This window comes from Callospermophilus lateralis, chromosome 1 (genome assembly GCF_048772815.1).
Source record: "Callospermophilus lateralis isolate mCalLat2 chromosome 1, mCalLat2.hap1, whole genome shotgun sequence".
Classification (NCBI taxonomy): Eukaryota; Metazoa; Chordata; class Mammalia; order Rodentia; family Sciuridae; genus Callospermophilus; species Callospermophilus lateralis.
Window position 1 is genome coordinate 73015399 of NC_135305.1, and position 18413 is coordinate 73033811.

Sequence of the window (18413 nt, forward strand, 5' to 3'; positions counted from 1 at the left end):
TAGATTGCGACTATATTTGAAACAGTTATTTCAAGCTTAGAGTTTAGCTTGGTGACAGAGGAAAACAAAACCCACAAACAAACAAAAACAAAAGCAAGAGAAAGGACTTCAGAATAAAACAATTCCATTTCAGAACCCAATACTTCCAGTTGCCCTGAGTGATATGGAGCAAGGGCAAGAAATTTATTTGCTTTTTTGAAGAAAACACCTGCCAAATTTCAATTGTGTGCTCTTTACTCAGCCTTATGTACCCAAGAAGAATCATGGTTAAATGGTAACTGTGATTTAATGATGAAAACTAGAACAATGTCCCACCAAGAGAGGAAACAAGCTGAAATACCTAGCATTCTTCCTCTTGAACAATATATTCCTCCGCAGCCCTCTTTTTTTCCCTTTCTTTTCTTTTTTAGTACTCATGAAGTGTTTCTGAGCTTTCCCTAGTATCCTAGCTCTGCCTTGCTCAATAAGCAAAAAACTCAGTTTAGTTTTATTTCTGGCAGCTCTAAGCCTTAATTTCCTCTATATAAATTCATATATGAGACCAGCAGTTCAGGGTTGTTGTCTAAATGTAATAAAAATTGGTGTAAAGTGTTTAACATACCCTGGAGCACATAATATGTAAAATAAGTAAATATTAAAAAGAACAAATAAAAGGAAACACTGTCTTGAGGTTAGATGGATGTTCTTTATTATCTTAACTTGCCTTTTTATTGTTTTTAAAAACTAAAATTCACTGTGTCTTCTCAAATGAAAACCTCAGGTTTTGTGTAGCCTTAGATTATTTTCCAATAACTATTCTGTTATTATGCAACATTAATTTAAAAACTGCTTTTAGAAGGCAGGAATTTAAAAATAGATACTGTGCTATTTTTTTTGAACCTATTACCCTGTAAGCCCAGCTACTCAGGAGTTTGAGGCAGGAGGATCACATGTTTGAGGCTAGACTGGGAAATTCAGAGCCTTTCTAAAAATAAAATATAAAAAGAAGTGGGAAGGAACTCAGTAGAGCATTCCTGGGTTCAAATCTCATTACCAACTAGCCTCTACAAAAGGAAGAAAGGGGATAGAAAGGTAAAAGCCTACAACAGAAAAGCAAAGATTAAATATTTCCTTAGTTCTTAGTGACTTCTAAGAGATTGCTGAAAGGGTACTGAGGATGTTAATTGTTTCTTCAACTTTTTTTCTGTGTTCTTGGGAATAGAACTTTCTTTTGCGTTTTCTAATATACATGACTTAAAATGCTGTAAAACCCAAGGTTCATAGCCCTGTAATAGCTGACTCAGTGTTTCTAATTCATTGAGGAATTGGTTCTTCAATGTTCATCCTGAGAAATTATCCTTTTTCTTTTTTCATTTGTAAAAGATATTTTTAATATCTCCTAAAATTCTATGTTATCTAAATTATTAGACATTTTTTATATGATTGATGTCTTCATACATTTTTTTATCTTAGTAGAAATTTTCCCAATTTCGTTATCAGAGTTTCTACTTACTCCTGCCTTTACAATTGATTATTTAATATTATGGCCTTTAAATAGAATGAAATCACTTATAGACATATCAGCAGAAACATTAATGAGAAAAAGTGGATGAGACTTAATTGAGTGTTCAAAAAATCTTACTGAGGGCTGGGGATAAAGCTTAGTTGGTAGAGTGCTTGCCTCGCGTACACAAGGCCCTGAGTTCAATCCCCAGCACCACAAAAATAAATAAATAAATAAATAAATAAATAAATAAATAAATAAAATTAAAAAATCGAATTGAATGTAAGCTCCTACAAATGCAGGCTTTATGTTTAAAATTTTGAAAACTTTTTCTTTTTTTTCTTAAGGAGCAGCCACAGACTATTCAGAGAGATAACAGAGAATCTGTGACAAATGCAGACTGAGGGCGCTGCTCAGATGTTGCTGCCAAACTGGCATAAATTCAAACACATTTCTATATGCTTTTCATTATTATATTTGACCATCTGGATCCTTTGTTTTTAAATCCCCTTTAATACTAAGGAAATAACACTGAATATATTTGAAGTGAATGAAAATAAATGTAATTTTATCATTAATTTCCTCTGGCAGTTTTGGGTTGGGAATTTTCTCATGTTCAGCAAATGATCATTGATCACCCACTCTGTACCAAGCATCTTATAGGTGTTAGGAAAAAAGTGTTATTGAAACACACACAAAAAATCCTTCCCATCAGGGAGTTTATCTTCTAATGAAGGGAATAAGAAAACAACAACAAAATATGCTAGATGCACCATGTTGGATGGTATTAACTGCTATAGAAACAATAAAGAAAGAAAAGATTTAATATTTGGGGAGATATGGTTGCATTTTTAAACCAAATAAGCTGTTTCTTGAATAAAGGTATAAAGATGATGATGGAGAAAACTTATAGAAAGACAAAACAGTTAATGCAAAGAGCTGGAGCTGTAAGGATATTCCTGTTTTTGTGGAATTTATACAGGATCTATGAGAAGAGTAAGAGACCGGAACAGGAGGGAGGGAGAACTCCAAAAAGAGGAGCCAAGGAAAGGATTTTTGGTGACCAGTGGACTGGGGAAAATCATGTAGAATTTTCAATCATCAAAGGACAGTTACAGTGTTAACATAGAATGGGAGGAACACACCCAAAGGTTTTTAGCAGAAAACCACAGGATTTGACTCAATTTAACAAAATCCTATGAACATAAAACTCATGTTTATATAAGACAGAAGATAGTCCCTGTAAAGCTTTTTACATTTTTCTAACAAATGCTTTTGTGTTTTAAAAGTCATGTAATAATTAATTAATAAAATGACTTTTTGAGCTATTAGAGGTGAAGTAAACATCTGAAACCACAGCCAAGGAAAGACTTCCCCTCATCTATTTATGAATGCTGATTGTAAGTCTAAATGTATAAGGTACTATGTTAGCTACTGGGCAAAATAACAGTAACACAATGAGTCAGTTAATGATTTAAATTATTAAGGGGTCTTCTTTCATCCTTTCCATTTCAACTTTGCTTTCTAATGTATATCATTAACTAATTATGTTAAATTGAAAATTGATGGGAAGATCATTAAGCCAAAGTATAGATATTAAATATGCAAGATGGCTAATTTTCTGAAATTTTAAGCACATATTTTTGATATTAATATACTTTCAGAAAAAACTGGTATTTTAAAATTTTCCATTTCTTATGGTTTTCTTGGATTGTGATTCTATTGTTCCTTACTTTAAATTTCAGAGAATTCCTTGATAATTCCCTAAAGACTGTCACGTAGCAACTTTTTTTGAAAAGAAATAATGAACAGTGTAAAAACCTTCAATATTAATTTTAAAATTTGTCCACCAGAGGCTTATAATCTATAAGACTATGCATTGCCTACAATCAGCCTTGCCCTAAGCGTAGCCTTTATTAAGGATCAGTAAAGAGAAAATGAAAAATGCATATTTTTAGTAAAAGATCATACATGGCAAAAAAAAAAAAAAACAACCCCAAAGAGAGCTAATGATGCTCCAAGTTATTTTAGTGATTACAAAATACTAATTATGGATTGGAAGAATTATAATGAAAATATTTTAATGTGGTTTCCAGCATGCATTGTAACTTACTCAACTAACTCGTGTACTGCAGCTGTAAACAATCCCTCTTAACCTGATGAAATGGTGCCTTATCTATTTTCCAACACTGTCACAAGTACAGGATTGAGTATTAACAAAACATACATATAAATACATACACATTTTCTCTTTGAAAAATTAAACCCATTAGAGATATCATGAATACCCAATATACATGTATAATTCCAATGAATTATGCCAGTTTTTTATTACTCCTTTACTTGAGTGTTTACTTATAAAGAATATTTCCAAAAGCTACACTCTGGGTGGTGACACATGCCAGCAGATTTGCATGTGCAACTCCTCTTCCCTGCTGGACTGTAAGTCCCAATCCTACTCTACATCAAAAATTATCATGCCAACTAGGCCAATGCCAAAAAAACAAAGGCCTAATGTTCTCTCTGATTTGTGAATGCTAACACCCTACAAGGGGAAAGGGAAGAATAGAAGTAAAGTGTATTAGAGAAAGGGAAAAGGGAAGAGAGTGGGGAGAGGAATAGGAAACATAGTAGAATGAATTGGACATAACTTTCCTATGTTCATATATGAATACACCACCAGTGAAACCACATCATGTACAACTGCAAGAATGAGATCCTAATTAGCGTTAAGTTATACTCCATGTACCTTTAATATGTCAAAATACACTCTACTGTTATGCACATCTAAAAGAATTAAAAAAAATACATGAAACCACCACACAGTGATCAACATAGTATCTTTTAAACTGTAGGTCCTCATTATTTTTGTGAAATATAGACACTAGGATGGCACAAATGGTGAAATTACACTAAATCTTCGTAGACAACCTAGCTAGATAGAAACTTGGCTAGGTGGAATGATAAAAATTTTGAAAAGTAGAATAAATACAAAAATTTCTCAGCTGGGATATATTCTTTCACCTCATGAATTTCAAACAACATTATTTCAATGTATAATAGACTGTAGTCATATATTTACTACCGTAACATAATAAAATAAAACAAAACCAGTAAGGACAGTGTGACCAAGGGTTTCAAATACATCCTATTTCAAAAATTCTGTTCTTTTGAATCCATCAATGCCCAAATCTTCCAGGATTAGCACTGGGAGAAATATCAAGTTGAGAAGGATAATAAAACCAGGAAACACTCTGTCAACATCTAAAAGTGACGGATTAAGATTTTACAACTAGGTCAGGGAATTTACTATTTTTAAGACTTGAGAATCTCCTGAATTGAAACATTTTGTCAGCAACTTATAAAGTGGATTTACTAGTTTGTCACTCTTGGGTAGCAAAGACCATTCTGAGCATTTCTGTTTCTCTCACAGAACCATATTCAGTACCTAGTATATATTAAACATGCCACAGTCAGTGCATTTGGGATGCAGTACAATAGTTTCTTTATTTTTCAAGTGTTTTTTTCTCTCTGTATGTCTCAATGATGGATGTTTTTATTCTGTTTTCCTTCTCAAATTCTCCACTCTTTCCTTTTAATCTTTATGGTCAAATGATCTCCCCCATTATCCTTAAATGGAAAGATGATATTGGATATTTGATTAAAATGCCAGTTGCATATAATGGAAATACTAAGTGTGGCAATGCTTAAGGAACTGAGCCAAGTATGTTGTATGCATGCTATAATTTAATAAGCAGATGCTATTATTACTCCTATTTAAGACAATTTGAGGTTCAGAAAATTTCTTTAAATAGCCCAATACCTACAGCTTCTAATTGTCACCAAAAATCTAAATATTACTAACTTTAATGCCCATGTTAACAAAACATATACATAAGTACATACACATTTTCTCTTTGAAAAATGAACCCCTAACCTGTAGGTGAACAAGCACAATTTTGTAGAAATATTTTGCAATATTCATACATAGTACATGACATTCTGTAGTTGATTTTTTTAAGTTAGGTGCACTGATCAGTATCAATAAGCCTACCACTTTAGAAGAAGAGCTAGTCACACAAAAATGTATAAAAATAAAATGTAATGATATAACACTCTTGTCAGTTGCCCAGTTTTGAAAACAATTGTCACTTTTTCTGCAACTTTTGATTAAAATTGTAAAGTATTACCTACATCTGAAACATGTTTTAAATCTGTCCCTGACTTTCATTATAATCTGCATTGCCACCTCAGTTGTTTTAACTTTATTGCTTTGGATAGCTCATCTTCTTTTCCACTGAAGTCTATTCTACACATCATCTTTGAAGGTATTTTTCTAAGAGAAAATTTTAACTTGTTCATCTTAAAGTTATTAATTATGAGTTCCTTTACCTATTTTAAAAATCCTTAAAATTATTAGACATTCTAAGACATTCTACCCAAATATCTAGATTAATTTACCATCAGTGCTCTTCTGCTCAAAAAAACTACTGCTGGTGATTTAAAAAAAATCAGAGACAAAACCCTAAAAATAAACTTCTTGCTTGGCTGGGTACTCTTTGTTCTACTTCTCATTGGAAAAAAGCAGAGAGGTCACCTCAAGATAAGATACCAGCATCACTGTTTTCTATAATCTGGTATTTAACTCCTATTTAATAAATGTTATTAAACAAATGAAGGACAAATGAATTTATACAGTATCTAAAATTCACACTTAAATTTTGCTCTATTAAACTAAAGAGAGAAACAATTTATTTTCCAAATCCATTTACATTTATTCCATAATCTCACTTTTGAGAAAATAACTGAATAGAATTGGCTTTATTGTACCTTATGTACTCTAAATAATTACCTACATTTTATGTTTTGTATGATTATTATAGCAGTTTGTGGTAGAAACAAATCAATTTTGACAGCTATCACCTAGCAGTCAAATCATTAATACAAGTTCTCAATGTAGAAAAGATGTAGCAGATGGTTCATTCTGAAATTCTGTTTTCATAAATAGATGATAGTGTATCTTCATAAACATTGAAGTTTGAGTAAAACTTCAAGAAGCTATTCAAGATGATTTGTTTAATTATGTTATAACTAATTAAGCTAAGAAATATAGATGTAAATAACTTCTCAAATTGTTGAACATGATTTCATTCTATGCTAGAACAATTTTCTGAGTATTGGGGCATAAAAAGTCAAGCCCACATATTGAAAGGCGAAGTACTGTAGATTCCATGAATAATCAATAGATGGTCAATATCAGGTTAATAACACAGAATTTTAGTTGGCAGTTTATTTTTCTGTCTTGTAGTTTGCCTTCAAAACTGTGTCTCGTCTGTAGGTTTGATGAGAAGGGGAAAGTCACAAACATGACACTAATGGTAGTAGAAATGCTGGTAGAAAAAGATGTAATTCCTGGTTCAACACAGTTGTGAGAGATGGAGCAAATATCACAGCATGATAGTGCTTACACTGGGACAGCATTGAGGGTTGAGGCCAGCATGGCAGTGGAAGCAAATATTGTGTCATGTCCCCTCCCCACCACATGATAGAAAGAAATAATATACCCATTATACTTCCTCATGTTTGCACAAAAAAGGTGAGTGTCTAAAAAATTAAAGATGCAAGGTTGGTTGGTGTTATAATCTCAGATGTTCTAGCTAAATTTCTCATTTGGTACATGATCCAGAAATTTTGGATAAAATCATGTTGGTCACTAATGTGTGACCTATGGTGTCAGTGTCTCTAAATGCTAATGGGACACATACTCTGAGCCACTCACAGAGCTGATTATTTCACATGCACTTTAGAATTAAAATCTTTTAACAATGCAGTTCAGCTCTACCCTCTGTATTTTATAGGTGAACAAAGCTTCCTAAGGTTGGATTTATACTCAGTTCAGCCAGACTCTTAAGACAACATTTTCTATTACATTTTCCTTATGGTTTCTTTTCTTTTTCTTATTTTTAAGAGAGAGGGGGGGGGGGGAGAGAGAGAAAATGAGAATGAATTTTTAAAAAATATTTTAAATATTTTATTTTCGGCGGACACAACATCTTTGTTTGTATGTGGTGCTGAGGATGGAACCCGGGCCACAAACATGCCAGGCGAGCGCGCTACCGCTTGAGCCACATCCCCAGCCCCTCCTTATGCTTTCTTTAATGGAAAACATTGGATATGGTTTAGTAATTTTCATTTACAAAAGGATTTCTGTATTATTGTTAATAACAATATCAATGTCAATATATTTTATAAAGACATTTAAAATATTAAACTTGAGCTGGGAGTATAGCTCAGTGGTACAGTATAGTAAAAAACTAAATATTACATTAGTTAGCAGCACTTCAAAATGTAGGTTCTAAATTCTCAGCTTTTTTTATTAAGGGAATCACAGCAACTTATTGTCTGAATGTAAAACATATAGACATTAACAGAAACAACAGTGCACAATATCAAGTGCAAAGATGAGGGAAGCCCAGGGAGATTTGAACCCTAACACAGTCTTAGGCCAAAGGCCAACTACTGACAGGAAAATGCCACATGCAGAGAACACTGGTACACCGAAGACACAGGTAGAGCAATAGCACAGGTAACATTCTCATTTTTTTTTTTTTTTTTTTGTGTGGTGCTGGGGATTGAACTCAGGGCCTTGTGCATGCAAGGCAAATACTCTACCAGCTAAGCTATATCCCCAGCTTGCTTTTCAATATTTTTTAACCTTTCAGTTACCCTCAGCTTTGCCTGGTCTTTCTATTCTGCAAGAGATTTCTTGGCTACTAAAGAATAGCAAATGGAACAAAGGACAGACAAGGAGAAGAAAAGCAGAAACTCATGCTGTCTAGGACTGGTGTCTAAATCCACCAAGACCACTCTGATATATCGATTATATTTTACATGCAGGGCATGAAATCACTGTGCTTATTGTTACAGAAAGCATCAGAATACTTGAGAACAAAAAACAGCTTTTATGTATCTAGTATTGCCCAAGAGAAACAATATTATAGTTTTAGACAATTCATGCATTTTAGTAAGAAAATATGCGTAAGTTGGTTTAAAAAATATATCTATATGTGTATACATGTATGTGTATGTATATGTGTATACATGTATATATGTATACATGTATCACTATATATATACATGTATCGCATATATCTTTATGTGTATACATGTATCACTATATATATAGATAGATAGATAGATATAGATATAGATAGATAGATAGATAGAATTATCTACATAGAGCACCCAATAATGTGTTGTAATTCTATACATTCAACTGAACTAGTGACCTATAACTTCCCTGGAAGAAAGTAATAGAAACAACAGACTGTTTACCCTTTTTCCCAGGAGGACAAAATTAACAGCTTTGTGAAAGTTATGTTTCACACAGAGAATCTAACATAAAATTGTCTACAAAACAAAACAAAGACCTTATCATTTTATTTTGAATGCAATTTTTAAATCTTCCATTTTAAATTAATAAATTGAGACTTTCATTGAATAAGCTAATTCATCAGTCTCACTTGTCTGGGTGAAATTAGAAAATTAAATTCCAGAGTATACAAAACTGAAGTCCATACTCTGGATATTTTTTTTTAAATTCTATTAAGGTAGCTATTCCTCCATTTAAGACACTGTTTTGAAGAAAAATTCTGTTATACCTGACCTCAATTATAAATTTATGAGTATTATAGCTAATATAATACTATATTATTATCAACCTTATTGATTCAGAAGTATAGTTTAGTGGTATTGGATGAGAAATTCATAGGTCATATCAGAATAAAAGAAGAAAGATTGTAATAGAAAAGAAAATGTCTTACTTGGTTAAGAATGTCTTGTTTCTGTGCATGCAAGGAAAGAAAGAATACATGTGTTAATGTAAGATAATTTATACTTATTATCTCATTTCTCTGATAATTATATTAAAAGTTCAAGTTTATATATTGGTTTTAAAACATATCCTAGGCCTATGGATCTCAAAATATGATTTTTGACAGCATTAGCACCATAAACTTGAAAAGTGATAGAAATACAAATTCAGCAGCCCCCACCCCAGAAACACCAAATCAGAAACTGGTGGAAGCAGAGAGACAAGTAACATTTCATGTTTTAATAAGCCCCCACATAATTTTGATGTACACTTGGATTTGAGAACCATTGACTAGATCAGTATTTGAATAAGCAAACAATTTGAACTGACATGAGACAAATATAATGAATAACACATATAGTATGATGAAAGTCACTGAAAGTGGATAATGAAAATATGAGCTTGCAAAAAATATATTAGATAATGAATATTTATTCTCCATTCTTCATGTTTCCTTTTATTAGCATAACATGCCAATCTTTTCTCCATGCTTCTAAAGATTATATATATTATTTCCATACATTGCCAATTTATTTGAATTTTTTAGATATCAATAGAACAATTTGGAATTGATTTTAAAATCCAAGACCAAAACAAAAAAATTATGTGAATTCTAATGATTCCACTACTCTCATCAGATCATTTACACATCCTGACAGTGTTTTATAGAAAATCTTTTTGCTAAGACAAGGTCTCTGCTACAAACTAGTTGTAATCATACTCTTAACTTCATATTATTCATATAAGATTAGGCAAAGACCAATAGGAGCAACCTCTTACCTTGCCAGTCACAGGTCAGCAATAATTATGTGTCTGTGATATGACACACTTATTATAAAAGCAATAACATCCACTACCTTCCCCTTCCCCTATTCTTCCATGAATCAGGGCCTTCCTGCTTTCTATGGCTTAGTCAATGGAGGAGGAAATCTTAAAAAAGGGCATCAGCCTTAAACTGGGTCCCTGAATAGTAGTTTTAACTGTGGTTGTTGTCATCCATCTAACTAGTTAATTTTTGAAACATCATTTTACTTTTTTAAAAATAAATTTATTTATTTAAAGACTTTGCAAACTTATGAAATTAGATATGTCAGGTCTTTTAAAGACCTTTATTCAAAGAATATTTAAAGTCATTGTTTGGATATCTGCTATTGATTTCTTCAAAGGACAAAATTTTCTTTAAAAGAATTAAAAATAAATCATTGTGCATATTAAACATAATATTTCTACTCAACTAAAATACGCTTAAGAAGTTCATATCTTCTTTGGATCAAGTTTTCATACACAACTTTTAAAAGTCAGTAATGCAAGCAAATTATAAACTAAGGAATGCATATACTCCTTTAGCAACTTTACTTTGTATTGGGAGATGCAATTTAAGGGAAATTTTGTTTATTTTCTTCACAAATGTATTTAATATGGATGATATGTCATATCTATTTTAGGAAACAAGTGATTAATTATTTATTCTAAAGTCAGCCTCCATTAATCACTTCTCTTGTATTATTGAGCATCAATAAGGAGTCATTCACGCCAAACAACTTTGGTCTCAACTTTGCTCAAGACAGAGTGACAACTTCACCTAAAAATTAACAGTAGAAATTCTTTCATACTACTAGAGTAACTTTTCATAATCTCTATAAGGACATATCTAAAATAACTATGGGCATTATTATTTTCATTCTCCACAGAGGATATTACTAATTATTTACTATTGGCTTTTATAAAATACATAACTTCTTTCTTAAAAAATCACAGTACTTTAAAATTTTCACCTGAAGGAAAAATTTCTATTAATATTCAGATCAAAGAGTGGTTTCACTCTTAACTTAGAATTGCTGTTGGGTCATAATAAGATCCAGCTTTTTGTTTATCCACTCTCCATTATTTTAATAATGCATTTCTACAGATCTGTGGTTTTACAGAGAGGTATTACATGATTGAAGTGTGACATCATATGTGTGTCTAGCTAAGAATCTAGAAATTACCATAATAAATCCAGTATATAGTGAATGATAGTCCTCATGAAATAGATAATATTAGAAAGACTACATCTTGGGAATTGTTTAAATAAGAAATCACTGAGGTAAAAAGTCTATGATAGCTCGCAGCTATCTTTAGGGAGAAAAAAATAAGTTTTAATCTCTGTATAGAAAAGACAAATATGCATGTTTTCAGGTAATATGGTGATTGTTAATATTAATGACATTTTTCTTTTATAGAAATTCAGTGTAGTTGACATCTCTAATTTCCACACTCTTAATATTAATGACATTTTTCTTTTATAGAAATTCAGTGTAGTTGACATTTCTAATTTCCACACTCTGCTTTCTTGGACTTTGAGATTTTCAGTTCTACAAATTAAGCCATTAATATTATTTTTCTCACACCACAGCTTCTAGGAAAATAAATTGTGAGATTTATTGTGAAATGCAGACTAGACATTTGTTTTGTTCCTGATAGAGGAAAACAGAAATAGTTTAAAAATTGCCTTTATTTTCCCCACCTTTTTATCATTAAACAATAATTTTGTGTTTTAAAAAGAAAATAAATCTTAGGCTAAATAGATTTTAAAAATATAAAAAATTATCATACTGTAAAGAGAATAAGAAAACATGACATGAAAAACAGCTATGAGAAATAAATGATAGGGATTTATAAAACAATAGGAATATTTGAAGGTTTGAATCTAGAGATTAGACTGGAATACTTAAAATCAAGTTCTAAATATCCCAGAGAAGAATAATATTGAAAGACAACCAGGAACTGTGTTCTTATAATCATGGAAATGCAAAAAAAAAAAAAAAATGATAACAAAAGGGATACCACATCTTTGTCTGTAAGCAAATCTATCTAGATGGTACATTTAGGTAAAATTGTGTTTTGCTAAGAGCAGTCTATTTTTATTCCCATAAAACCCAAATATACAAATGAACTAATGGTAATACTGACATTCAAAATGTAACACTTCTTAACTAAAATTAAAGGAAATATTTTTTAACAGATGATTAGGAGAGGGAAGGCATTCATTCCAATATGGCATACAAAAGTAATTGACAGTTAAAAAAGAGGACTTCATGAATTCAAACCATACTAGTAATAGGTTAAGCACAAGACAGGAGGAAGAAATTACTTTCCTTTAGTACAAGCTGGCTCCTTAAAATGACAAAGTGATTATGTACATCACAATATCTTTGAGGAAATAATTTCCTGAATGGGACAACTCTCATGCCCCACACTAATGCCCATATTGGTTGAAATGTGTAGGTTATAGAGTGAGAATCAAGCACCCTCTCTCCACTATCTGATCTGATTTGTTGACATCTAAAAAAAAAAAAACCAAAAAAACACTAACACTCCATTTAAATGATCTAACTTTTCAAGCATATAATGTAGAAACACAAACACAATATTATTAGTAAATTTTGAATGAAAAACATGCTATATTTATGATACCTTCAGAAAAGCATTTTGTTATGAATATTTTTTATGTATGGTATATGGTAATGATTTATGGGATGTGATATATACATGTATGTGTATATATGTATACATATACATATATGTGTGTTTATGCAGGTAGGCATATAATATATATATGCCTACATACTATACATATTTTCAAGAACTTTTAATGAAGAAATACCCACTTCCAACCATAAATATTAAACTAATATAATGAAAAAAGAAGTTTTACCCCTTCAGGATTATACTTTGCAAGCACGCCATTACCATGGAATTCTTCAAGAACATCCTTTAATTTCTTCGAAGAATCTACAAAAAATAAAAAAAACAAAACACATAAATTGTTCAATGTGTCTACTATGGTCACATAGTGTAGGCCAGAATAAAAGATACAAAATGTAAATAATCATCAACAGAAATGAATTTAAAAATCATTATGTAAAATGTAAAATTTTTTGAAATGCCATTTATTTGGAAAAAAAAAAGACAAAGTAACAAAAAAGAACAGAAATAAGTACATTCCACCAAGGATATTGCTTAAGAAAAGGCCACTGACTCTATATTATATGAATTAGTGAGCAAAAAAGTGAATAGGTAATATGTTCTCTTCCTTTATTTCCATAGCATAAAATCTAAATAAATGAAATACACAGTTCAAAAAGAAAAAAAAGAACATAGTCATTCCTTGTCAAACTTTACAATTTATATTTTCAAATATCACTGCATTAACTAACAACAACATTGTTAAAGTTTTATATCATATTAGGTGTTGAGATTAATAGCAAAATAGTGTCCTAATCTAAAATAAATACTCTTAGAATTAATATTTTTAATATTTTATTATTTTATTAGACTGAATGTACTATTATATATTCAGTGTACTAAAACAATGCTCTCATAGGAATATAAATTTTGATTAAGCATCTCAGATATATGGTGCATTTAAGTTAGTTATAAACAGTAGATAACAAGTATAAGTCATCTAAATATTCAATCAAGTTTAAGTAATAGTGAATGAATAATCTTGAAATAAAGTGTAGGAATTATGTAGATTCGTTTACAGAAGGTGGCAGGAGTAATTGTATCCTAGCAGTTGAGTATAATTCTTTCTGACTTTGCCTAAAGCTCAGTATTTTTTTTTTTTTTGGTAGTGTGCATTAAACTTGGGGGAACTTGACCACAGAGCCACATCCCCAGACCTGTTTTGTGTTTTACTTAGAGAGATAGTCTCATTGAGTTGCTTAGTGCTTGAGTGCTTGCTGAGGTTGTCTTTGAACTCACAATCCCTCTGTCTCAGCCTCCTGAGCCACTGGGATTACAGGTGTGCGCCACTGTGCTTGTCAAAAATCTCAGTGATATTTGACCTGCATAAAATATTTCCCAGTTCCAAAAAACCTCTTTTTCAAATAAGCTTTTGAAATACCTATTAGAAAATCCACTCTTCATGGGTGTCTATCAAATGTATCATGCCTATATTTTGTGAATTCTATTTTCACTTGGAATGTACAGTTTTCTTCCTTTATATTTTAAATCATGTACATTTGTGTGAGTTATTTTTAATTGAGATAAAATTTACATAACATAAAATTCACTGCTTCAACTATTATAAATATGTAATTCTTACATTTTCAGTACATTCTCAATGCTATACAACAATCATCACCAATTGTCTGATTCCAGAATATTTTCATTTCCCTGAAAAGAAAGCCCATAGTTATTAACCATAACTCCCCATTTTTCCTTTCTTTCTGGCCCTTGATTACCACTAATCAATTTTATTTGTATATCAATTTACCTATTCTGGACATTTAATGTAAACAGAATATAGTTTCCTATGTTTTTCATTTTTAGTACATATTGTGATAGCACTTTTTAATCTGTCATCAGAGTTAATTTTCTCTCATGTCACTTACTAGACTATAGGTTACCATAGAACAGAAAACACATATTTACATTTTTACACAACTTCAACTTTATGACAAAGCTGAAACAACAGAATTGCAATAAATATTTGGATTGAGTTGAAGATGACAATGACAATGCTGGGTTTTAATTCCTGGCACCACCATAAAAATAAAGTGGGATTAATTTAACAAGAGCCCTTCCTAAACTACAACAAATTATGGTAATTGTGTTGACATGGTTCTTGTCGAAACTTACATTACTGCAGTGATGAAATTATGTATTCAAAAGAAAGATGAAGCTGATCTTTCATCATTTGATCTTTCATTTGATTCCCAAATCCCTCTTGTGGGTAATAAGGTAGTATTCTAAGGCAAAGGACCCTTTTACACCTTCTTGCTTATAAGTAGATACAGAATCTTCTATGCATAACAACAGGGACATAAATTTATAGTAATATACACAATCTGCAATGTCATATTCCAATAAACTATTTTAACTATATTGTAGCTCCATAATAAATGAAAGGGGAAGAAAAGTTTTTGGTTTCTTATAGACAGGCCCCAACAAAATTTTTGGAGACACTGCCTAAAGCTGATCTTTTCATTTCAGGTTTCCATAAGAGTAAAAATACATTTGTATGCAACTGCCCCAGAAAGGGTAAAAGTTCTAAAAATTATTCATGTTGTATTTTACTGATTTATAAGTCATAGTTTATATTGTACTATTTCCAGTACAAAGAACATGAACTAAATTAAGAGCCAAAAATCTTCATATATGTGACTGTTATTTCCACAAACTGAGGTTCAATTATGAACTTGGACTAAACAATTTAAGAAAAGTATTTCATATTCAGATGACTTGCTATCAATTCAACTTCTTCCTTTTCTAATTCTCAAGTTCCAGAACCAATATATTTTAGGGGGGCAGATACCAGGGATTGCAGTCAGGGTCACTCAACCACTGAGCTACATTTCCAGCCCTATTTTGTATTTTATTTAGAGACAGGATCTCACTGAGCTGCCTAGCACCTTGGTTTTGCTGAGGCTGGATTTGAACTTGGGATCCCCCTGCCTCAACTTCCTGAACCACTGGGATTACAGGCATGCACCACTGCACCCAGATAGTTTCAACATCTTGATACAAACTTACCTAGGATATAATTTCCACTTCACAAATGTATGTTGGAACTATTTTGTTCTTCTGTTCTTGTCTCAATAACCTTTCTTGGGCCTAGTCTCTCCAAGATTGAGGCCTTGACTTGTCCCGCTAATCATCTGCAAATTGGGGTTTTGATATAGGAATACCCAAGGGCCCTAGATATCTATAATCTTTGAACAGCATTTTTGTATGTAAACTGCCTGCATATCTGCTTTTTTTTTTAATTTTATTTTTTTATTGGTTATTCAAAACATTACAAAGATTGCAGAATCACATCGGTTTGCATATCTGCTTTGATTCTCAATTTTATCAGCTTGTGAATTTCCTACTGTTGTACTTTATCTATCTTCATGAGAGAACTCATAGTATCTTACTTTGTAATTTCACTAATTTTTTCAATTTCTTCCTATCTTTTTGAATCTGCTATCTCTGGATCATGTTTTGTGAAAAACAGTTTCAGGGCACTGAAGAAGAGAAAGGATTCATATTTAGAACTGACTTACCCTATAGGAACAGACAGATACTATGGAAGTAACATCTGGATGAAAATCTATAGGTAAGACATAGTGTCAGTCACATTGCAGTTAATATCAGCGCTCCACTTGAAAGAGCACAATGACAGATTTTGGACTCAGGAACACGGAGAAATCCAGGCAGATAGCCAGCCAGACAAGGCAGCTGTGAGCTAGGGGATCAATTCACAGTTCATACATATCTATAATGGGATAAAGGTCTGGTGATCAGGAAGATAGGCAAATGAAGTGTGAGGCAGCCAAGTGTTGGGCAGTCAGGTTCAACAGTTGTTTAATCTTTGGGATATGGAATTAGGATGGATGTTCAGCACAGAACATTGAATCTTGTAGAAATCAAAGGAGGGTTTATCAATTTTATTTATTTTTTCAAAGGACCAACTTCGGGTTTTGTCAATTTTTTCAATTGTTTCTTTTGTTTCAATTTCATTGATTTCAGCTCTGATTTTAATTAATTACTGTCCTCTACTGCTTTTGGTATTGATTTTTTCTTCTTTTCTAGGGCTTTGAGATGTAATGTTAGGTCATTTAATTGTTGACTTTTTCTTTTAAGGAATGAACTCCAAGCAATAAACTTTCCTCTTAGATAGCCTCTTTAACAAATGGTGCTGGGAAAACTGCAAATCCATATGCAGCAAAATGAAATTAAGCCCCCATGCACAAAACTCAACTCAAAGTGGATCAAGGACCTAGGAATTAAACCAGAGACCCTGTGCCTAATAGAAGAAAAATAAGCCCAAGTATTCATAATGTCAGATTAGGCCCCGAATTCCATAATAACACTCTTATAGCACATGAAATAAAATCAAGAATCAATAAATGGGATGGATTCAAACTAAAAATCTTCTTCTAAGCAAAAGAAACAACCAGTTAAGTGAATAGAGAGCCTACAGAATGGGAGCAATCTTTTACCAAACGCACAACAGATAAAGCACTAATCTCTAGGGTATATAAAGAACTCAAAAATCTAAATACCAAAACCACAAATAATCCAATCAATGAATGGACCAAGGACTGAACACACACTACTCAGAAGATGATATAAAATCAATCAACAAATATATAAAAAAATGTTCAACATCTTTAGCAATTAGAGAAATTCAAATTGAAACTACTCTAAGATTTCATCTCACTCCAGTCAGAATGGAAGCTGTTAAGAATACAAATAACAATAAGTGTTGGTGAGGATGTGGGGAGAAAGGCACACTCATACATTGTTGGTGGAACTGCAAATTGGTGCAGCCAATATGGAAAACAGTATGGAGATTTCTCAGAAAACTTGGAATGGAATCACCATTTGACCTAACTATTCCACTCCTCAGTCTATACACAAAGGACTTAAAAACAGAATACTACAATGATGCAGCCACATCAACGTTCATAGCGACACATTCACAATAGCTAAATTGTGGAGCCAACCTAGATGCCCTTAAGTAGATGAATGGATAAAGAAAATGTGGTGTATGTACACAGTAGAATACTACACAGCAATAAAAGAGGATAAAATCATTGCATTTGCAGGTAAATGGATGAATTTGGAGAATATTATGCTAAGTGAAGTAAGCCAATTGCAAAAACCAAATGCCAAATGTTTTCTCTGATATTTGGATGCTGATCCATAATGGGGATGGGGGGAGCATGGGCAGAATGGAGGAACTTTAGATAGGGCAAAGGAGAGGGAAGAGGAGAATGTGTGGGTAAGAAAGACAGTGGAATGAGATGGACATCATTACCCTAAGTACATGTATGAAGAGATGAATGGTATTACTCTACATTGTGTATAATCAGAGATATGAAAAATGTGTTCTATGTGTGTAATATGAATTATAATGCATTCTGCTGTCATGTATGACAAATTAGAATAAATAAATGGAAAAAAAAGATCATTGTAATGTTTTCAGCAACTAATAAAAAATAAAAAAATAAATCAAAGGGGGGTCATGAATTACAGCAATTCTGAGACACAGGGATAATTCCAGAGGTGCCTACACTTTACTTG

General features: G+C 32.0%; 1 protein-coding gene across 6 annotated transcripts in view; it reads right to left on the reverse strand.

The window, feature by feature from the left end:
- Window positions 1–18413, reverse strand: part of Dgkb (diacylglycerol kinase beta) — a 575876-nt gene that overhangs the window by 495720 nt on the left and 61743 nt on the right. For 3 of the 6 annotated variants that reach the window (XM_076863059.1, XM_076863052.1, XM_076863044.1), the window contains exons 2-3: window positions 13054–13130; window positions 9307–9327 (exon numbers count right to left, since the gene is read on the reverse strand). In XM_076863059.1, coding sequence (XP_076719174.1) covers window positions 9307–9327; window positions 13054–13130 — 98 coding nt within the window. The remainder of the gene's footprint in view (window positions 1–9306; window positions 9328–13053; window positions 13131–18413) is intronic. The other 3 variants (XM_076863035.1, XM_076863026.1, XM_076863017.1) reach the window with 1 other exon arrangement.